This window comes from Triticum urartu, chromosome 3 (genome assembly GCF_003073215.2).
Source record: "Triticum urartu cultivar G1812 chromosome 3, Tu2.1, whole genome shotgun sequence".
NCBI classification, from domain to species: Eukaryota; Viridiplantae; Streptophyta; class Magnoliopsida; order Poales; family Poaceae; genus Triticum; species Triticum urartu.
The window spans coordinates 513456983-513480083 of record NC_053024.1 but is presented as its reverse complement, the minus strand read 5'-3'; the positions used below and the strand labels follow the sequence as shown (position 1 = coordinate 513480083).

General features: G+C 49.2%; 1 protein-coding gene across 9 annotated transcripts; it reads left to right on the top strand.

The window, feature by feature from the left end:
- The first annotated feature begins 15824 nt into the window (after nucleotides 1-15824).
- LOC125544709 lies at nucleotides 15825-20313 on the top strand. Of its 9 annotated transcripts, XR_007299624.1 has the most exons (6): nucleotides 15827-16478; nucleotides 16593-16758; nucleotides 17165-17323; nucleotides 17616-17683; nucleotides 18000-18130; nucleotides 19897-20313. XR_007299624.1 is itself a non-coding variant. In XM_048708452.1 (3 exons), the coding sequence occupies exons 1-2, from the start codon at nucleotides 15981-15983 to the stop codon at nucleotides 16755-16757; spliced, it is 663 nt and encodes a 220-aa protein (XP_048564409.1). In that variant the 5' UTR covers nucleotides 15825-15980; the 3' UTR covers nucleotide 16758; nucleotides 17162-17577. The 9 variants fall into 9 exon arrangements, 2 of the variants coding, with proteins under 2 accessions (XP_048564409.1, XP_048564408.1); XR_007299625.1 differs by lacking the exon at nucleotides 18000-18130; XR_007299622.1 differs by having other exon boundaries at nucleotides 17616-18130.
- The last annotated feature ends 2788 nt before the right edge of the window (nucleotides 20314-23101 follow it).

Here is a 23101-nt window from a genome sequence, read left to right as displayed (position 1 = left end):
AGAGGCGGCTCGCGCCTTCCCCGTAAAAAGGAATAACCGCGGGCGCGCTGCTCATTTACCTTCTGTGCGTTCTCCAATGTCGGAACCGTCGTCCCCTCCTTCTTCCTCCTCAAGATCTTGCTCTCGCTCGCCACCGCCGCATCTTCGCTGTCCTTCATCCTTCGCCTCTCGCAGGCGCCATGGCACCTAAAACCAGCAAAGGCAAGGGAGTGGCCAAGGACGCCGGGGGGAAGGAGCCGCCGGAGAGTGAGTTGGCGGCGCAGCGGACGCAGCTCGCCTACTTTCCCTTGATGGTCGACGCGGTCCATCTCCGGGGCAACTTCAAGCCCCTGCGGGGGTGCAAGACGGGGGGAGACGACGGGGCATCCAGCCACGCGCATCATCCCCGCTGATTTCGCTGAGGCTGGCCCGAATCGGTATCCATTCTTCGTCGATTACTTTTCTTGCGGCCTCTGCCCCCTTTCTCCGATTTCTTCAATGATGTCATGCACACCTATGGATTCCACCTTCTGGATTTCACTCCAAATGCCGTGGCATGCATGGCCCTTTTCGCCCATCTCTGCGAGGGCTTCTCCGGAGTGCATCCCAACACGGCGCTTTTTCGCCACTACTTCTATCCTCGGATCCAGAAGGGAGGCGCCATCTCCGGTTGTGTCGCCTGGATCCCAAGGACCCAGGAGAAGGGGACATATCCGGAGGGCGCTCAGAAGTAGAGGTGGGAGGAGTGGCGGAGCCGGTGGTGCTGGATTGAGGAGGAGGACCCACAGGAATTTTGCCAGGTTCGCCAGGCGCCGCCGGTTTGCAGAGACGACTGGGGCAATGTCGACGCCCGGGATGGGAAGCTCAAGGTCGCCACCACTAGGATCCATCGCCCCACCATTGTCGAGCTCACCCTGGAGATGATTGGGGCGGATTTCATCCGTCGCCGAATCGCTCCACTGCACAACAAGGGAAGGCCGACCTGGCTTTTCATGAATGCGGCTGACATCATGCGGCTTCGCCCCGGCTTGAACCACAACTTCACGGTGATGGGGCACGCCCACTTCTGCCAGCGGCTTTTTCAGCTCAACGTGAACCGCGACGGCAAGGCTGAGAGGACCGGCAAGGCCGCCAAGGGCGCCAAGGGGCCCCTGTTTGGGTTGCCGGCGGGGGTGGTCCCGCTGAGCAACAACTCCCGCCAAACCGACATCATCGCCATGATGCCGGACTTTAATGCACATGGCCATGACCCGAATTGGGCCGAGCCGGAGCGGGTCAGGTGCAGAAGTTATTCGACACCTTGTCGGAGAAGTACGTCTGCGAGGAGCCGTTGCTCATCCAGGACACCACCCAAGCGGAGCTGGATTATATCGCCGCCAGGGCGGCGGAGGCGGAGCTCGCCAAGGAGGCCAGCAGCGCTAGCAGCGTGGAGGACAAGGCTGCGACGGTCGTGGAGGAGAGGGAGCTCGCCCAGTGGGCGGAATCCGCTGGGGAGGCCAGCAGCGCCGGCATCAGGGCCCCTCTCATTGAAGATGTGGTCGATGAGTTGTCCGGGGAGGAGTTCGAGGCTGTCGACCCCCCGGCCATGGGGAGAGGGCATATCCTGCGGTGGGCCAGCTCTAGTGAGCCGGTCCGGCCCGGCAGGGCCGCGCAACTGCAACAAACCCAAGAGGCGTCCGTGCACCAGATGAGGGTTGTGGCGGCGAGGAAGGCGGTGAAGGCTGCAGTGGCGAAGAAGAAAGCGACTGCCTCTTCTTCGTCCAAGCGTCCTTGGACTCCACCCGCTTCCCCTCCTCCCGCATATGACGACACGGAGGTCATCTTCGACTTCGGTCCCTCAGCCCGAGGAGGAAGAGGAAGACAGCGGAAGAGGAGGTGGAGGATGAGTAAGTATCTTGTCTTTTGTCATCTCCGTCCCCTCAGACCGTGCCGCTTTTCTTGACTTGTCTTTATCTTTGTAGGGATGTGGAGACGCTGGCCCAGAGGGTGGCAAAGAGGGCCAGGGCCTCGACGGGCGGCCAGCCCCCGACAGGCACCTCGGGTACGCCGCTGGTGGTGGAGAGGAGCCCGGATAGCATCCCCCGGCGCAGCCCCCAGCGTGCGTTTATCACTCGCTCCCCATCAACGTGTGCTGGGGCACGATCTGTTGGTGCTGACCTTGCCGTGGTTGCAGGAGGAGGACGGCAGCAGGAGGAGCCACTAAGGGCCACCCCCAACACGCCGCTCCCATCAACCACGCCGCCCGAGGGGCGTCTCCGGGAAGGGCGCCAAGCACCGAGCCCATGCTCACGGAGGAGGAGGAGGCAAACCCGGGCGTCGGCGGCTCCGTCCCGGCACCGAATGTTGGTGGGGAGGGAGCCACATCTTCCTAGCCTGGCACGGGTGAGTTGTTTGCCTTCTGTCCCTGCTCTTTTTTCTTCTTTTGTATTATGGTCTTGACTTCGCCTCATTCCCCTTCTCGGTATCCAGACCCATCCTCGGGGGACCGGGAGGACATGGACACCGTCATCGAGGAGGTTGCCAGGGATGCCACGGCCGAGGCCGACAAGATCGCCGCTGAGGAGGCCACCAAGGGCGCTGCTGATGACGCCGCCAAGGGGCCTGCCGGGGAGACCAGCGAGGCCGTTGCTGAGGAGGCCGACAAGGGGCCTGCCGGGGAGGCTGGCAAGGCCACCACCGAGGAGGAGGTGGTTGATGACCATCCTTCCTCCTCCGCTGCCTCTGGCTCGGGGCAAGTACCTGAAGGTGGGCGACGACCTGTTCGTCCACCTCCCATGGACGGTGAGCACCAGGGCGCCCGCCGAGGGGGATGTGTTCGACGACGAGGTGCTTGCCGCCGCCGGGCTTGAGGTCGTTGATGAACCGAGTGCCGGTGGCAGCGGTTCCCAGGAAGAGCGGCTCCTCCAGGGCATGAGCGCCAACTTCCATAAGCTCCAGGTGCTTCAATGTGCCCGCCTGGACAAGGCCAAGTCCAGGATGGCAGAGGTGGACCTCAAGGGGCATGTCGCCGAGACGCAGGCTTGGTTCCGCCAGGCCTGTGAGGAACTGAAGACCGCCTAGGATCTGCTGGCCGAGCGCAAGCTGGAGCTCGTCATGAAGCAGGCCGGTATCGAGAAGGCCCAGGAGGTGGCAAGACAACGGACCGCCAAGGACGAGGCCGCTCGGCGCCAGCACCAGGCCGCGCTGAACTCCCAGGAGGAGGACCTTGAGGCTCGCGAGGAGAAACTCGCCACGACACTCAGTGGCATGGACGAGGAGGTCAAGAAGCTTGTCGTGCAGTGGACCCAGGAACTGGAGCAAAGGCACGAGGAGGCACTCAATGCTGAGGCCCAGGTCCATGCCGGCAAGGTGAACGAGCTGGAGGTGGAGCGGGACATGTTGAAGAAGCAGATCTTGGAGCTGACAGGGGATAAGGACGCGGCCAAAGGCGCTTTGACTGACGCGCAGGCCACAGTCCTCGGCAAGGCCGAGCTACTCTCCAAGGTCAATGACTCCATCCAAGACATGAACCTAAAGCTGGAGGGTCTTGAGGGGACGATGTCAGAGGTCAGGGCCCGGGAGGAGACCCTGACCAAGAATCTGGAGAAGGAGAGGCAGCTGCGGAAGAACGAAGCCGCCAACCATGAGGATTTTGTGAAGGGCGAGAACCTATGGATCAACCGCCTCGCCGGCGTCACCGGCAGGATCACCACGCAGCTGGCTACCATGGGGATGCCAAACGTGAGGTACATCCCGGAGCCGAGCGTGAGTCCCAATGCCAGGCAGACCTTGTTCTTCGAGGGTGTTCTCGGGGCCCTGGAGCAGTTCCGCTCCAACAGGGCGGCCCCGCTGGCCGATGAGGCCCGGAGGCTTTTCCGGGGTGCCATGACCAAGGTCCTCACCAAGGTGGCATACTGGAACCCCAACCTCGACTTCGACGCTGCGCTGGAGAGCTTGCCGGAGACGTGGACCTCGCGACGCTCGACGAGCGTATCGAGCCCGTCATCAGCCGCATCGACGGAGTTCGGAGGATAGAAGGCCAGCGCCGGGACTAGGCACCCCATTTCTTATCGCCGCTGCAGGTTCACGACCAAGACAATTTTTATCTTTAGTTAGAACCGCAGCAATAATTGATGTAATATAACTCTGCAGTGCTTTTGAAATGATGCATGTTATTTTCCCGTTCGATCTCCCTTTGTATGTCCACCCTACGTTAATCGGGTAGGCTTGCCGGCGCGGAAACCCAGGCCGTGGTGCCTTGAGGACGGATCCCCAATGGCCTGCCGGGTGCGCTTGCTGTCGGGCAAACCACCTCACTGCTCTTAACATGGCCGCTCGAACTGTCGAGCGGACTCGAGATAGAACGAGAGCGTTGCCAATCGCAGAAGGTCACCCTGTCATTCTCGACGTAGCCGCTTGAACTATTGAGCGGACTCGAAACAGAACGAGGGCGTTGCCAATAGTGGTAGGGCCCCTGTTGCGTGCAGGTTTTCCATACACAGTACAAGATCGTCAAGGATGATAACCTTATATATAAAAAGGAATTGCTCAAAGTTTTGCATGACTTAGCTTTTCTGTCGCCGCGTGAGCATTCACGGCATCCACCGAGGATGCCACTTGTTCGGTCGTCTTCTTCCTTGGAGTGATGACCATGATGAAGCCGCTGCTTCAACCTGACCAGATTTCCACAACTACGCCCCCTACCTGGCGCGCCAGAGATGTTGGGGAAACGACACCTGTGGAATCATTGGGATCCCTTCTACGATTGGCGGGCACGAGGTTGTGCAAAGAGCGGGCCTGGCGGTCAGCACAATGATCGTTTACCTAGGTTCGGGCCGCGGAGACGCGTAATACCCTAGTCCTGCTTTGATGTATATTTGAGTGTTCTTGAGTTCTTGAACTAGCTACGGTGTGTGTCTAGTTCCAAAGATCTGAATCCCCCTCCAGTACGCCTCAGTCCTCCTTTTATACCCAAAAGGGGTCGCCACAGTGTCACACAGGAGGTGGAAGGGTGAATAATGGTTGACTCTATCCTCTGGCACCATCGGACAAATGCATTTAATGCGCTACCGACGTACCCCTCTTGCTTTATCGGGGACGGCAAGGAAGCTCGTCCCAGCTGTCGCTGACTCGCCTGGCTCCGATGCGCGTCTGAACTGACGAGGCGTTGTAGTGCCACCTTGGCTGGCCACTGGGCTGGCATGGTGGCGGAGTCTTCACGAAGATCTGCATGCCACCACGCAGGTGCTTGCTGAGTCAGTGTGGAGGCCGCATGCTGCCACGCAGATGCCTGCCCAGCTGGTTGAGCTAGCAGCTGCATGGGAGCAGTGGTGGAGTCTTGGTAGACATGGGCCTGGCTGCGACCCCATAGATGTCCTCGGCAAGGGTCTTGTCGAGGGCCCGGCAAGGGTCTTGCCGTGGCACCGCGGTCGTCCCCGGCAAGGATCTTGCCGGGGGTCTCGTGGATTTCCTAGGCAAGGACCCTGCCAAGGATCATCGTCTTCTGGTCCTCGTCTGATCTTGTGTATTTATGATCTCCACAAAGATCTGCATGCCACCATGGAGGTGCCTCCCGAGCCTTGGTTCCAATGTGGTTGACGGTGTTGGAACCCCTTGGCTCAAGGGTGGCGCGCTCTGCTGGCATTGGGCAAGTTGCCCCGGCAAGGCTCTTACCGGGGCCGCGGAGGCTGCCCCGGCATGGGTTTCGCTCTCTTGCTCTTTGTGTCTCTAGTCTTGGCATTGCTTCGGTTGTCTCGTGCTCCGGCTTCCCTCCTCTGCCCTGCTTAGTGTGGCCGCGGGCGCGGCTCTGACTGCCCATGCACAAGTAAAGGGGTACAAAGGAGAGCCCCTACTTTTGTACACCGACACAAGATGACATCATGGCAGGTTAACATAAATCGATGAGCTGACGTCATGGCGGGTTACCACAAGTTCATAAAATTGATGATGAAAGGTTCTGCTAAGTCAAGTACTGAAGATTGATGTGAATAAGTTCAAATCAACCTGGGGCCTAATGTTGGGGATATAACTATCGGGTATGACCCGCCCAGGAGGGGCCGGGTCATACCACTAGCGACTTAAAGATGAAGATGGCGGGTTATGAAGCAAGCTTATTGAAGGCCCAGGACCCAGAGGCGACTGGATGCCCAAGAGGATGAACCGCCATATGTTTAACTTGTATTGTAAGGCAAGTTTAGTTAGTCACCGAGTCGTACATGTTGTGTATGAACCGGTCGGGACTCTGTAAGCCGCCGGGCATCAACCTGTGTATATAAAGGGGTGACCCGGCAGCGGGTTAAGGCAAGAAAACAACAAGTCGAGAACTAGGTCAAGCGTATTCGCTCCCTGGTAATCGAAACCCAAGCAATACAACCTAAAGCAGGAGTAGGCTTTTACCTTGTTGAGAGGGGCCGAACCTGGGTAAAACTCTCTGTGTCCTTTGTCCCGTTTAACCCCTTTAAGCTAACTACGTCGCGATGGCTCCACACCTAAGTCCTTTTGCTAGGGCATCTGTTGTGTTAAGTCCAGGACAGCCTATATATTCTCAAATACCCCAAAACCTTCCAGGGGAGCCACGAAACCATTTTTCCACCGCCGCAACCTTCTGTACCCGTGAGATCCCATCTAGGGGCCTTTTTCGGCGTCCTGCTAGAGGGGGGTTTGATCACGAAGGGCTTCTACATCAACACCATTGCCTCTCCGATGAAGCATGAGTAGTTTACCATAGACCTATGGGTCCATAGCTAGTAGCTAGATGGCCCTTTCTCTCTCTTTGATTCTCAATACCATGTTCTCCTCGATGTTCTTGGAGATCTATTCGATGTAATACTTGTTGCGGTGTGTTTGCCGAGATCCGATGAATTGTGGATTTATGATCATCTTATCTATGAATATTATTTGAATCTCCTCTGAATTCTTTTATGCTTCATTTGATATCTTCGCAAGTCTCTTTGAACTATCGATTTGGTTTGGCCAACTAGATTGGTTTTTCTTGCAATGGGAGAAGTGCTTAGCTCTGGGTTCAATCTTGCGATGCTCGATCCTAGTGACAGAAGGGGAACTGACACATATTGTATTATTTCCATCGAGGATAACAAGATGGGGTTTTCATCACATTGCTTGAGTTTATACCGCTACATCATGTCATCTTACTTAATGCGTTACTCTGTTCTTATGAACTTAATACTCTAGACGCAGGCGGGAGTCGGTCAATGTGTGGAGTAATAGTTGTAGATGCAGAATCATTTCGGTCTACTTGATAGAGACGTGATGCCTATTGATATGTCTCCAACGTATCTATAATTTTTTATTGTTCCATGTTGTTTTATTATCAATCTTGGATGTTTTATAATCATTTTATAGTCATTTTATATCATTTTTTGGTACTAACCTATTGACATAGTGCCAAGTGCCAGTTGCTGTTTTTTCCATGTTTTTACATCGCAGAAAATCAGTATCAAACGGAGTCCAAATGCCATGAAACTTTACGGAGATTTTTTATGGACCAGATGGAAGATATTGGGCCCTGGAAGCACCTGGGGGGAGTCCCGAGGAGGGGACAACCCACCAGGGCGCGCCTCGGACCGCCTCTTTGCTCTATAAATACCCCACAAATCCCAGAACCCTAGGGGAGTCGAAGAAATATTCATCCAGCCGCTGCAGAGTCCAGAACCACCAGATCCAATCTAGACACCATCACGGAGGGGTTCACCACTTCCATTGGTGCCTCTCCGATGATGCGTGAGTAGTTCTTTGTAGACCTTCGGGTCCGTAGTTAGTAGCTAGATGGCTTCATCTCTCTCTCTCTTGATTCTCAATACAATGGTCTCTTGGAGATCCATATGATTTAACTCTTTTGCGGTGTGTTTGTTGGGATCGATGAACTTTGAGTTTATGATCAGATCTATCTTTTTATATCCATGAAAGTATTTGAGTTTCTTTGATCTCTTTTATGCGTGATCTCTTATAGCCTCGTATTTCTTCTCCGATATTTGGGTTTTGTCTAGTCAACTTGATCTATTTATCTTGCAATGGGAAGAGGTGCCCGGTAGTGGGTTCGATCTTATGGTGCTTGATCCCAATGACAGAAAGGGAACCGGCACGTATGTATCATTGCTACTAAGCATAAAAAGACGAGATCTATATCTACCGCCATATAGATAAATGGATCTTGTCTACATCATGTCATCGTTCTTATTGCATCACTCTGTTTTTCCATGAACTTAATACACTAGATGCATGCTGGATAGCGGTCGGTGTGTGGAGTAATAGTAGTAGATGCAGGCAGGAGTCGGTCTACTAATCTTGGACGTGATGCCTATGTAATGATCATTGCCTGGATATCGTCATAATTATTTGAGGTTCTACCAATTGTGTCGGTGTACAAAAGTAAGGGCTCTCCTTTTGCACCCCTTTACATATCGATGTATGCAGTCCGATGAGTGTTGAGGCTCGCGGCGGGTATCGTTATTTTCTGACATTCACAGATGATTTGAGCAGATATGGGTATATCTACTTAATGAAACACAAGTCTGAAACATTTGAAAAATTCAAAGAATTTCAGAGTGAAGTTGAGAATCATTGTAACAAGAAAATAAATTTTCTATGATCTGATCGCGGAGGCAAATATTTGAGTTATGAGTTTGGTCTTCATTTGAAACAATGCGGAATAGTTTCGCAACTCACGCCACCTGGACCACCACAGCGTAATGGTGTGTCCGAACGTCGTAACCGCACTTTATTAGATATGGTGCGATCTATGATGTCTCTTACTGATTTACCGCTATCGTTTTGGGGGTTATGCATTAGAGACAACTGCATTCACGTTAAATAGGGCACCATCTAAATCCGCTAAGACGACACCGTATGAACTATGGTTTGGCAAGAAACCAAAGCTGTCGTTTCTTAAAGTTTGGGGCTGCGATGCTTATGTGAAAAAGTTTCAAACTGATAAGCTCGAACCCAAATCGAAGAAGTGCGTCTTCATAGGATACACAAAAGAAATTGTTGGTTACACCTTCTATCACAGATCCAAAGGCAAGATATCCGTTGCTAAGAATGGATCCTTTCTAGAGAAGGAGTTTCTCTCGAAAGAAGTGAGTGGGAGGAAAGTAGAACCTGATGAGGTAATTGTACCTTCTCCCGAATTGGAAAGTAGTTCATCACAGAAACCAGTTCCAGTGATTCCTACACCAATTAGTGAGGAAGCTAATGATGATGATCATGAAGCTTCAGATCAAGTTACTACCAAACCTCGTAGGTCAACCAGAGTACGATCCGCACTAGAGTGGTATGGTAATCCTGTTCTGGAGATCATGTTACTTGACCATGACAAACCTACGAACTATGAGGAAGCGATGATGAGCCCAGATTCCGCGAAATGGCTTGAAGCCATGAAATCTGAGATGGGATCCATGTATGAGAACAAAGTGTGGACTTTGATTGACTTGCCCGAAGATTGGTGAGCCATTGAGAATAAATGGATCTTCAAGAGGAAGACGGACGCTGATACTAGTGTCGCTATCTACAAAGCTCGAATTGTCACGAAAGGTTTTCGACAAGTTCAAGGTGTTGACTATGATGAGATTTTCTCACTCGTATCGATGCTTAAAGTCTGTCCGAATCATGTTAGAAATTGCCGCATTTTATGAAATCTGGCAAATGGATGTCTATTCCTTAATATATTTATTAAATAAGAGTTGTATATGATGCAACCAGAAGGTTTTGTCGATCCAAAAGGTGCTAACAAAGTGTGTAAGCTCCAGCGATCCATTTATGAATTGGTGCAGGCATCTCGGAGTTGGAATATATGCTTTGATAGTGTGATCAAAGCATATGGTTTTATACAGACTTTTGGAGAAGGCTGTATTTACAAGAAAGTGAGTGGGAGCACTACAACCTTTCTGATAAGTATATGTTAATGACATATTGTTGATCAGAAATGATGTAGAATTTTCTGGAAAGCATAAAGGAGTGTTTGAAAGGAGTTTTTTCAAAGAAAGACCTCGGTGAAGCTACTTACATATTGAGCATCAAGATCTATAGAGATAGATCAAGACGCTTGATAAGTTTTTTTCAATGAGTACATAGCTTGACAAGTTTTTGAAGTAGTTCAAAATAGATCAGTCAAAGAAGGAGTTCTTGCCTATGTTGCAAGGTGTGAAGTTGAGTAAAGACTCAAAACCCGACCACGCAGAAAATAGAAAGAGAATGAAAAGTCATTCCCTATGCGTCAGTCATAGGTTCTATAAAGTCTGCTATGATGTGTACCAGACCTATTGTGTACCTCACCATAAAGTTTGGCAAGAGGGTACAATAGTGATCCAGGAGTGGATCACTAGACAGCGGTCAAAATTATCCTTAGTGGAATAAGGACATGTTTTTCGATTATGAAGGTGATAAAGAGTTCATCATAAAGAGTTACGTCGACGCAAGCTTTTACACCAATCCGGATGACTTTGAGTCTCAATCTGGATACATATTAAAAGTGGGAGCAATTAGCTAGAGTAGCTCCAAACAGAGCATTGTAGACATAGAAAATTTGCAAAATACATACAGCTCTGAATGTGGCAGACCCGATGACTAAACTTCTCTCACAAGCAAAACATGATCACTCTTTGGGTGTTAATCACATAGCGATGTGAACTAGATTATTGACTCTAGTAAACCCTTTGGGTATTAGTCACATGGAGATGTGAACTAATCACATAAAGATGTGAACTATTGGTGTTAAATCACATGACGATGTGAACTAGATTATTGACTCTAGTGCAAGTGGGAGACTGAAGGAAATATGCCCTAGAGGCAATAATAAAGTTGTTATTTATATTTCCTTATATCATGATAAATGTTTATTATTCATGCTAGAGTTATATTAGCCGGAAACTTAGTACATGTGTGAATACATAGACAAACAGAGTGTCCCTAGTATGCCTCTACTTGACTAGCTCGTTAATCAAAGATGGCTAAGTTTTCTAGCCATAGACATGTGTTGTCATTTGATGAACGGGAACACATCATTAGAGAATGATGTGATGGACAAGACCCATCCGTTAGCTTAGCATTATGATCGTTTAGTTTTATTGCTATTGCTTTCTTCATGACTTATACATGTTCCTCTGACTATGAGATTATGCAACTCCCAAATACCGGAGGAACACCTTGTGTGCTATCAAACATCATAACGTAACTGGGTGATTATAAAGATGCTCTACAGGTGTCTCCGATGGTGTTTGTTGAGTTGGCATAGATCGAGATTAGGATTTGTCACTCCGTGTTTCGGAGAGGTATCTCTAGGCCCTCTCGGTAATGCACATTACTATGAGCCTTGCAAGCAATGTGACTAATGAGTTAGTTACAGGATGATGCATTACAGAACGAGTAAAGAGACTTGCCGGTGACGAGATTGAACTAGGTATGATGATACCGACAATCGAATCTCGGGCAAGTAACATACCGATGACAAAGGGAACAACGTATGTTGTTATGCGGTTTGACCGATAAAGATATTTGTAGAATATGTAGGAACCAATATGAGCATCCAGGTTCCGCTATTGGTTATTGACTGGAGATGAGTCTCGGTCATGTCAACATAGTTCTGGAACCCGTAGGGTCCTCACGCTTAACGTTCGATGAAGATATGTATTGTGAGTAATGTGATTTGATATACCGAAGGTTGTTCGGAGTCCCAGATGTGATCACGGACATGACGAGGAGTCTCGAAATGGTTGAGACATAAAGATTGATATATTGGAAGGTTATGTTTGGACACCGGAAAGGTTTCAGATAGGTTCGGGCATTTTCCAGTGTACTGGGAGGTTACCGGAACCCCCTGGGGGGGTTAATGGGCCTTCATGGGCTTTAGTGGAAGAGAGGAGGAGGCGGCCAAGTGGAGGGGCGCGCCCCCAGAAGCCCAATCCGAATTGGGAGGGGGTGGCGGCCCCCTTTCCTTCTCTCCCTCTTCCCTTTCCTTCCCCTCCTAGTTGGATTAGGAAAGGGGGGGACCTACTCCTAGTAGGAGTAGGATTCCCTCCCTTGGGGCGCGCCCCATGAGGCCGGCCGGCACCCTCCTCCACTCCTTTACATACGGGGGAGGGGGGCACCCCATAGACACACAAGTTGATCTTTAGCCGTGTGCGGTGCCCCCCTCCACAGTTTTCCACCTCGGTCATATTGTCGTAGTGCTTTGGCGAAGTCCTGCGTCGGTGACTTCATCATCACCGTCAACACGCCGTCATGCTGACGCTACTCACCCGCGGCCTCAACTGGATCAAGAGTACGAGATACGTCACCGAGCTGAACGTGTGCAGATCACGGAGGTGCCGTGCGTTTGGTACTTGATCAGTTGGGTCGCGAAGACGTTCGACTACATCAACCGCGTTACTAAACGTTTCCGCTTTCGGTCTACGAGGGTACGTAGACACACTCTCTTCTCTCGTTGCTATGCATCTCCTAGATAGATCTTGCGTGATCGTAGGATAATTTTTGAAATACTGCGTTCCCTAACACTACGGGGCACGAGAGGATGCGCGCATGGGCTCGCTAGGCTCCTGGAAGCACCAGGAGCTCGTTGCTGGGCTCAGGCGGAGGGTTGCAACGACGGTTGTCACGGCGGCGATCTCGGGCACGACGGTAGCTACGGCTAGGGGCGACGGGAGGCAGCGCTAGGAGAGGGGTTCTACGCGTGGGCTCACCTGGATCCTTTAGGGGTGCAACATGGGCTCAGGGGAGGCTTGACAGGGGCGAATCAACGGTGAGGTCCGGCGGCGTCAGAAGGTTGGAGGTGACGGCGGATTCGGCGAAGCAGGGGCACCCAGCTCCGTCGGGTGGCAGTAGTTGATGCAGCAAAGGCCGGTGGAGCTCGTGGATAAGGTGGCGTGGCGCGGGGAGGCAAGTGGCTACACGCACAAGTGAGCGGAGGCGACGACAGAGGCAGCAATGGTGTGGGAGGACGAAGCGGTGCGAGAAGGGGGGAAGATCTTGCGCGTGTCCCCTAGGTCCATGGTGGAGTTCTTATCCACCCGCGGGCACCTGTAGCAGCGCGGGCGGCGAGGTGGCTCGACAGGGACGGGCACGGGCGCTCGGTCGGCCTCATGTAGCGGGAGGTTGAAGGTGAGGTGGTGGGTGGGCTGGGCCTGTCCCTACATACTAGAGCTTAGCTGAACAGGTGAGCTCTTTTCTCTTGTTTTTTTATTCCTTTTCTATTTTGCATTTCTTTTTAGTATCAAAAGAGTTTTGTAAAATATGGAACTTGGCCACTTAATTACATTGTAATATTTGGCACTATCACAAAAAGTTTGAGAGGTAATTGAATTTGTCTGAATTTTTCATAAATGGAAAAGCACTTAAAAATATGCTGATTTGGCACTGTTTAATTGCTATAGTCCATTTAAGCAAATAAGTGATGTTGTTTTCCTTAACAAATAATTGTTATGAAATATTTTTCTAAATGATGAACTATTTTGCAATCATGTTTGTGAAACTTTAAATTTCACTTGCAATTTGAATTGATTTCAAAGGTGGAGTTTGAAATGAGATTTGAATCCATAGTGATCAAGCATGGCAAAGCAAAGTGACCTAGCATATTCATGAGGATTACTGTAGCTTAATACATGGGAGTGTTACAGTCATAGAAAGAGATACGACGACTAATGGGACTCGGGCCACCCCTCGTTGGCACGGCGGTGTGACGGCCGTGGATGCATCCGCTTCCCCACCCGTGTGCGGGCGGTTGCTGATCCGGCGATGTTTTGAGGTGGGGCGAATGCTGCGGTTTCGTTGGTTGAGTGTGTCCCCTTTTGACCAAAGCCGACCTCTTTGGGATGGTCTTGGGAGTGTCTGGATGTTGGGCAGCGGCCTTGGCGGCGGGAGGCATGGCGTTTCTAGGCGGAGTGTGTGTCTCAGGTGCGGGCGGGCAGCCATGGCCATGCGGGTGGCTTGGTTGTGAGTGGTTGGCGGAGTTAGGGTCGGACGGATAAGTGTGCATGTTGTTAGAATAAATCTGAGGCTACCACTGCCCATCTGAAGACCAAGCAATCAGACGAGCATGACACCGAGATTTGTTAATGAGGTTCACCGATATGGCTACATCCCCGAAGCCTGACTATGGGCGCTCCTCCCCATGACACCGCTATAATACCGCATACAATCGCCCTGGACACCGGCACATGCCGCCGGCTTCCCCTGCGTTCATATGCTATTATGTTGGCATATATTACACTGTGTGTCTACCCTCTCATTATATAAGCGAACTAGGATATAAGTGTCCTACTTAGACACGACTCAATATCATATCTAAACACAATACAATTCAGAGTCTAACTATAACATATCTTGTACACTATATTTGACACAACTCTAACAAACTCCACCTTGACGAAATAGATGGATATGATATAAACGATTTTGGCATTCAAATATACTCTAAAAAGTATGCTTAAAATCCACTCATCACGAGATGGGAGGCCACCGGCACTCAGGTCCGGGGAAGACCGCCACTCCTCCCCTCCCGTTGAAGGTAAACTTGTCGAGCTCGTCATCGTCGACCGATTGACCGCTTGTAGGTTGCGAAGGCAAAGCTTCATTTTTCAGGCCTCGTGGTCGGACGGACATGAGAAGTGGGTACCGGCGGTCATTTAAACTAGATTTAGGGTACAATTAGTTGAAATATGTCTAAATATAATGAATTTGTGTCGGTTTAGATGAAAAACATCGGGTTTTATGTAAACATTATTCAAATATGAATGAAAATCATTCTGTTTGTTTAAATATGCATTAAATTTGTTCATTTTTAATATATTTCTTTTAAAATGTCCATAATTTATGATTACGATTAAATAGCCGACTACTGTATCAATGTCCGCAGACTGTCCCGCTCGGAGGTGTCCAATTTGGGTCAGCGTTGGAGATGCATCCCCAAAAGAACGGGGGATTTGATTTTGTGCCCCGTCTTACTTTGTACTTTGACAATCTGCCACCGGTTACTTTGTCATTGATTTTTTGCCACACGTTACTTTGTACTTTGATATTTTGCCCCTGTCAAATGGGACCCACGATGAAATCCCTAATTTGCCCTTTGCAGTCGATTGAGGATAGCCTCGATCCCCATCTCTCCTTCGTCGTCGCCGGCGCTCCGGCGGCCTTCGTCGTCGGCGACTACCTCCCGGCGTCAGCCTTCAAAGACCCTAGATCGGCAGCCCCGTACCCTCGCCGCAGCCAGGGCGGACTGGGGGCCTCCTTGGCTCCTTGGAGACCACCACGAGCAGCCATGGCGGCGCATATAGGAACGTCCATGGCAAACTGCTCCGTGCCTCTGCTTGCCACCGACCCTTCCAGCCATGCGCCGCTGCTCGCTGCCGCCACGTCCAGCTGCTTGTCCCCGCCGTCCCGTGGTACTGATGCCTGCCGCCACCACGGGCTACTGCTGCTGCTTCTCGTCGGCGCCGCATACTGCTGCTCGCCACCGCTTCGTGGAGCCGTCGCCGGGACCAAGTCGCGACTCACCATGGACGTCGGGAGGTAGCCGGCGACCGTCAGGGACCACCGTGCGCTGCGAGGTAGCGGCTGCTGGCTGCTGCCGCTTCTCCTGTGTCCTGGCATGCATCGGCGTCTAACAGGCACACAAGGGCATGCTTGCCCATCGTTTTGTCCATACAATATATCCATCATTTGCAAGTATTGTTTTATGTTAAAAAGTGGCAAAAAATCAAATGGCAAACTAAGGCCGTGTTCGGCAGCCCTCCGCTTCACGGCTCTGCTCCTGAAGCGGCCAGAGCGGAGCGACGTGCAGTGCAATTTTCTGAAGTTGCAAAACTGACGATCCGTTCGCTCCCGTATTATATGGAGCTGAAGAGCTGCCGAACAAGACCTAAAGAGTGGCAAAAGATTATTTACAATCTAAGCAGTGACAAATTGTTAAAGTCCAAAGTAAGTAGTGGCTGAAAATCAAATCGCCCCGAAAGAACATCAGATTTGGTAAGCATTCACCCCGACTTGTCCCTTTCTTCCGTCTCCCGCCGCCTTCGATGACCTTCGCCGGCGCTTCACGCCGCCGGCGAGTATCTGGTTCCCATCCCCCTCTCCCTCTCATAGCCATCGTCCTCCTGCTAGTCTTCCCACCTCCTCCCCGCGCTTACGCGCTCCGCGTCCCACTGCGCGAGGTCGCCTCCCTCCTCTCCCTCTCCCACTCCCTCCTCCCCCGCGTCGCGGTCGCCCGCGCCGACCGGGGGGACGCCGCTGCCGCTGCCCGCGCTCGCCGAATCGCCTCGCACCTGTCCATTCTCTCCTCTCGCGGTGCGTGGGCACTCGGCTGGGACTACCTCCGCCACTATGCTTTCTCCTCCGTCACCGGATGCGGCTTCTCCCGCGCCACTGCCGCCGCCCGCCTCCTCGCCGCTGCGGCGGAGGCCTCGCGCCTAAAGTCACCGGTCGAGGCGGCCCAGTGGCTGCGCCGTAATTACGGTGACCTCCTAGCCGCCGCTACTCAGCTCCTAAACGGCCTCCTCTCTACCTTCTCCGAGCAGGTACATGATCTGGTCTTCTTCTGCTTTCTTTAGAAATGACTTGGTCCCTAGGTCATCCAACGGACCATATTGCAGCAATGATCAGTCGGTAAATTTTTGTACGCTTGTGTTTAGGGGCCGCTAAGGGAGGTGGTGTTGGATGTGAAGTGGGAGGTGGAGGAAGGGGGGTTGCTGAAGGATTGCCTTCAGGCGGGAGCCAAAGACTTGGAGGGCTTGCTTATCATTGCCAAAGATCTCTTTGGTGCTTCAAGGGCTTCTTCACGCCACAGTGAACTCTGAGGTTTGCTCACACCTTGTGTTTCGCTTATCTTTCCTTTGAACTATCACATTCCTGCTTACTTGCTTTCAGTTTATGATTTTGGAACTTAGAACTGTAATACATCCGACCACGGAATCAAACCAGCATCCTGTCACCGATAAGCATTCGAGAGAGTGGATGTGTGAACAATATAAGATGTATAGTCCATAAATGACCTGCTGGCTGTTGAAAGTACTAGTAATTGCAGAGTATTTTGGAGCATGTTCTGTTTGCTCTTAAAGAAAATTTGTAGTTGAAAATAGGTTTTTTGAAAGATCCAGCCGATTATTGGCTATAAATTGTAAGCAGATAGCCCCTCTTGCAGTAGCTGCACATACGTGATCTGTCCAGTACGAGAATCACTGACCATAGTATCATATCCAAGCAGGTGAGTCCTGACCAAGAAACTACAGCCGCTCCATTCTGTCCTCCACCGATGCAGAATGCTTCAGATCCAACAGTTCACCTACACAATTAAAGCTGCTCCAGTTTGGTGACTCTGCATACAACACATCATGTTAAGCTATCTTATCTCTTCGGGAAAAAGGTTAAGCTACCTTATCTTGTCCAGTAGTTCCTGAACAGAAAGATTAACCCTACTGTTTAATGACATTGCAGCTTTAACTGTGATTGTAATAGAATTGTGTCCCTTGTGTCCGTTCTGTTGACTTTGGAGTACTGTTTTTGCTAAATGATAACTTTTAGATGGTTGGAAGGCTTTTGTCACTAGTGCTGTTGTCATTGTAAGATCCATGTGAACAGTTTCCAGTTCAAAACATAACTTTGTTGCATGGTAGATTTTGTACCTTCGCCAAATTGTGATATTCCCTTTATTTCAGGTCCTTCGTCCATGCATAGGAAAAAATTCTGTAATTAAAGGCTAATTGACTTACAACATCTACCATAGGTAACTGCTTGCGCAACGCACTATGTTTGTTTTTCTCTTTCCCTTCTGAAGGCCAAACACCTGTTCTTGACTAGTGTTACTTTAACTCCTTGCGAAGCATGAGGCTGCTGGATGAGTCCAGTAGATATCCCTCGCCTCCAAACTACTTACTTGACATCCTGAAATGACCACGTTTCCGCTGACATGGCATCCATGTCTCTGAATTTTTCATGGCGGAAATACTTCAACATGTGTGTGCCTGGTGCCCTGTTAGCAAAGATGTCCACGTCTCTAAGAATACATTTTGTGTTGCTACCATTATGTGCTGTATATACAGGTCGACACATGGGCCTTCGATGATAACAAACTTCAGGACCCTCTAGTGATATCTCACAAGTTATCCTGTTACCTCTCGGACCATCTTGTCTAGACAATACTTATGATCATTCCACATGAGAACCTCTTCAGGTATGACCTTGACCTTGTTAGGGGAGCTGAGAATTTATTAAAAAGTCACATTGCACTTTACAAATTACAAACGTGAGTGTCATGCTCATAATCTGAACTACGGTGCTGACAAATTCGTGATGTAAATCTGTCATAAATAATGTGTGATAACAACATCTCCAGTCACGGTTTTATGCCTATAAGGCCATGCAAAATCCACTGGACATAAGCTGTAGGGTAACATAACACTGTGATGTAATAGATATTGGCAGGCAGCCACAAAATAATAATTGGATATAAGTTGTCTTGGTTGAACTTGAAAGACTCGTTACGTCGGAAAGGGAAAAGGGAAAAGAAAAAAGTTGAAGCAAATTTAGGAAAGAAGAAGCATTGTTTCCGCTTCATCCATGAGTTCAGCTAGATATTTGAAATGCAAAGCTACTGTGGGAAATATTTTGTCAGGAACCTAGGAAAGTGATAGTCAGTAAATTAGTTGTGGAAGCATTTGGAACTACCACTATTTTTAACTTTGATTCCATTTATTAGATTTGCTATGGAGACACCCAATTTATTTTTGGGTTAATTGGATAAATGCCACTCGAATTCTGGCGATTCCGGGAAGCACCACTGCAATTTCCAAACTTTGAGAAACGCCATGGCAGACTTTGGAAAATGCCACTGGAAATGGCATTTTTCAAAGTTTGAAAATTGCAATGGCATTTCTGGGAATCGCCAGAATTCGAGTGGCATTTATCAAATTAACCCATTATTTTTCCTTGTTGCTGAAGGATCACTTTGTTAATTGGTGCTCTTGTTCTGTGCCTCCTGTATGATTGATGTACTGCTAGAATTACAGATAAGATGACAAGTGGTTAGTTGAGATTTGTGCACCATTCTCAAAAACATAACTGTTGTGTTTTGTGGATTTCTAGCATATTATGGCATCATTCTTTTTTCTTGGACATGTATCAACATGCATGCTGTTTTGTATTAGATGTACGAGAACTTGAGAAGAATGGTGAGAAGGTACAGAAGTTCACAAAATAACACCAAACAAACCAATAAACTGAAAAGGCAGCCAACCAGAGCATATACTAACAAAACCCAAAAAAAACTATTGTATCAAAAAACCAAAAAGAAGAAAGCAAAACCAGGGCAATACTTGTATACTCCTACAACTATAGCTGCAGGTCAGAGGGGGCTCGTATGCAGAGGCAGACTTCACTGTGTTGGCGCTGGCCATCTTTCATTGATCGATCTTCGAGCCAAATCTCCTCCATGAGGGCATAGAGGGTGCTTGGATCCAAGGGACTTATTTTAGTCTGACTAAAAATAGTCTCTTTAAGAGGCTAAAGTTTCAAGCACCCCTGACTAAAGAGAGGCTAAAACTAGTCTTGAGGCTAAATTTTTTTAGTCAGGGTACCCCTGCTAAAATGTGGATTAGTCCTCTCTCTCCTCATTTAACTCCTTTCTTTTAACACAGGCGAGTTCTGGATTGGAGGGTTTAGAGGATAATAAATGCTCATTAATTTGATTTTTGTCTCTTTAGTATTTGGATCCAAGCATGGGTGAAGCTAGCAAGTTTTAGTCCCACTACTTTTAGTCATGAGACTAAAACGTATCCAAGCACCCTCATCATTTCCTATCACTTTCGTACTAATGGCGTGCCATTGTGAATTAACGAGCTTGGATTTATTTTTGACTTTTGCTGAGGTCAAGGTCGTTCTGTTCCATCTATTCCCAATAGTTTTGGTTATTAATATCATTTCCTGTTTGCTTGTATTCAGATCTTATATTCCTTTCGTTCCAAGTATCTGCCATTTTGCTAGCAATTTGAAGCCTGGAAGCTTTACAGTTGGATTTTGAACACAGTGGAATGAGGGAGTTAACAGGACTGCCGCTGGATATCCATGTTCAGAACTGTGCATTGTCTAATTAAACAACAATCTCCGTCATATTTTCCCAATAATTTTCTGCTAAATGCACCCTTAAACTTAAATACAGTATATGCTTGTACAACTGTGAACTCTGTTAGCGATGATTAGGTCGATAGTGTTTGAATTGCATTGTTGATGGTCAGCTAGTTATATTATTTGAAAATTCTCATTTATCCTAGAGTAGTGAAGCCTTGTGCTATTGTTGTTAGCCACTGCGAACTTTATACGGAGTAGTTACCACGTCGGAGGAAAAGTTTGGATGGATTTGTTCTCTTGTTTAATTTGATTATTACTGTACTGTATATGCAATAAGCGCTAGATCCTGCAATGCAGTTCAGGCTACGTAATCTATCTGACTGGGACTTGTGGTTTGCATATAGCGTACTGACCGATATGAGGCCACATTCGTCTGTGAGTCGCTACCAGTTCAAGGACGAGCACGTACATACGCCGCACTCATACTGACTTATACCGTACACGTGCAACAGTGAGATACCGTGCTGCTACAGTATTACAAACTGAAAGGTCCCTTCCACTAATACTAAAGCCATGGAAGTCACAGAGCCCGAGCAAACTTATCGGTGTTGAGCATTCCAAGGCCGCCATATTCTTGAGGGTGACACACCGTCTTTCAATTGACCTTGCATTCGGCACCCGTCGTCTTGTCAGAGCCAGACCAGAGAGCTGTTGTATCGTTTTCTTTTCCTCTTGTCCTGGCGGCTGGAACCCTAGCCACTGTCAGGAGAGGCCAATCTTCCAGCACCGTCCTCCATCGGCTCCCCTTCGCCGGCGACCTATGTCGTTGGTGGTGAGGGGGGTCGCCGGGTCCACGCGTGTGGATCATTTTTACTCCCTCGTAGTCTAGGTTTTTAGGTTGTTCATCGTCTTGGCTTCGGCGACGATGATGACGGTGCTGAATAAAGATTCTTCAGGTCCTTCCTTGACGAGGCCATCGGTTCTATCGTTGGGGATGAATTTGGAAACCAGTCTACTCAAGTAAGGATGGCGTGGCGGTGGCATCCTCGTGGTGGACCTATGTGTCATGGGAGTAAGTCTGACAATAGAATAGGGGGTACGTAGGAGGAGGCAAGATCCCAGCTACGGTGAGGTTGTGCACGCAAGGTTTACGAGTTCAGGCCCTTCTCGGAGGAAGTAACAGACCTATGTCTCGGTGCCCGAAGGCTTTGGTTGACTGGATTATGCGTGAGAGTTACAGGGGGTGCGAACCCTTGTGCTAGAGGAGGGGGTGGCTTATATAGAGTGCGTCAGGACCCCGGCCATCCCACGTTACACAAGGTTCAATGTATATTAAGACAGAGCATCACTGGTAACGCCAGTCATGAAGAGCTATAAATGATCTTTAAGACTACAGAGTGAACGCCTGACCGTTGCCATCCTGAGTGACTTTGGGCCTTCTGTATTCCGAGTGGTGTCTTATATGGTCGAGTGACTTTATCTTGGTCGAATGGAATTGGGATTTCCGAGTGAGGTTGGAGGTCGAGTGGATTGCACTCCTTGGTGGACTCAGTCAGTTTCTTCTGTTGTACTTTGAATGTCTTTGACTCTAGGGCAGTGTCCTTGGGTAAGGTGTCTAGGTCAGGCCTATGACCCTACCCTAGGCACATGTCATCTTCATTAGCCCCCGAATGGATTTGAGGTCCGAGTGAAGAAAGAGCTGAAGTTGACTCCGTCTCGATTCCATACTTCGGAGGTATTTCGTCTGAGTTTGTGAATCATGTTGAAGCTTCGATCTTGTTTCAGTCACCTCGATCGATTCAGAGGTCGTCGAGTGAACTTAACTGATAAACTTCAAGTGTTGATATGGTACGAAATCTTTGGCGCGATTGGTTATTTTGCGGTCTCCTGATCTCACGGGATTCGAAATTTCGCGGAAGCCCATGGAACGGAGCGCGCCGTAGTAAACAAAGTGGATAGACGAGGATGCCTCGATCTTCGTGCCACCTTTTCTTCCACGTATTGGGCGAGCGCCTGCTGCGGGATATGATTAGATTGCTCCGGCCCACTCATTAGCCACTCGGAAGTGGCCTCATAAATAGCGTCTGGACCGAGACAAAGCACAGTGCGCCCCATGAAGGAAATATGCCCTAGAGGCAATAATAAAGTTGTTATTTATATTTCCTTATATCATGATAAATGTTTATTATTCATGCTAGAATTGTATTAACCGGAAACTTAGTACATGTGTGAATACATAGACAAAACAGAGTGTCCCTAGTATGCCTCTACTTGACTAGCTCGTTAATCGAAGATGGTTAAGTTTCCTGACCATAGACATGTGTTGTCATTTGATGAACGGGATCACATCATTAGAGAATGATGTGATAGACAAACCCATCCATTAGCTTGGCATAAATGATTGTTTAGTTTTATTGCTATTGCTTTCATCATGACTTATACATCTTCCTCTGACTATGAGATTATGCAACTCCCGAATACCGGAGGAACACCTTGTGTGCTATCAAACGTCACAATGTAACTGGGTGATTATAAAGATGCTCTACAGATGTCTCCGATGGTGTTTGTTGAGTTGGCATAGATCAAGATTAGGATTTGTCACTCCGATTATCGGAGAGGTATCTCCGGGCTCTCTCGGTAATGCACATCACTATAAGCCTTGCAAGCAATGTGGCTAATGAGTTAGTTGCGGGATGTTGCATTACGGAACGAGTAAAGAGACTTGTCGGTAATGAGGTTGAACTAGGTATGATGATACCGACGATCGAATCTCGGGCAAGTAACATATCGATGACAAAGGGAACAACGTATGTTGTTATGCGGTTTGACCGATAAAGATCTTCATAGAATATGTAGGAGCCAATATGAGCATCCAGGTTCCTCTATTGGTTATTGACCAGAGATGTGTCTCGGTCATGTCTACATAGTTCTCGAACCCGTAGGTTCCGCACGCTTAATGTTCGATGACGATTTGCATTATGAGTTATGTGATTTGATGTACTGAAGGTTGTTCGGAGTCCCGGATGAGATCACGGCCATGGCGAGGAGTCTCGAAATGGTCGAGACATAAAGATCAATA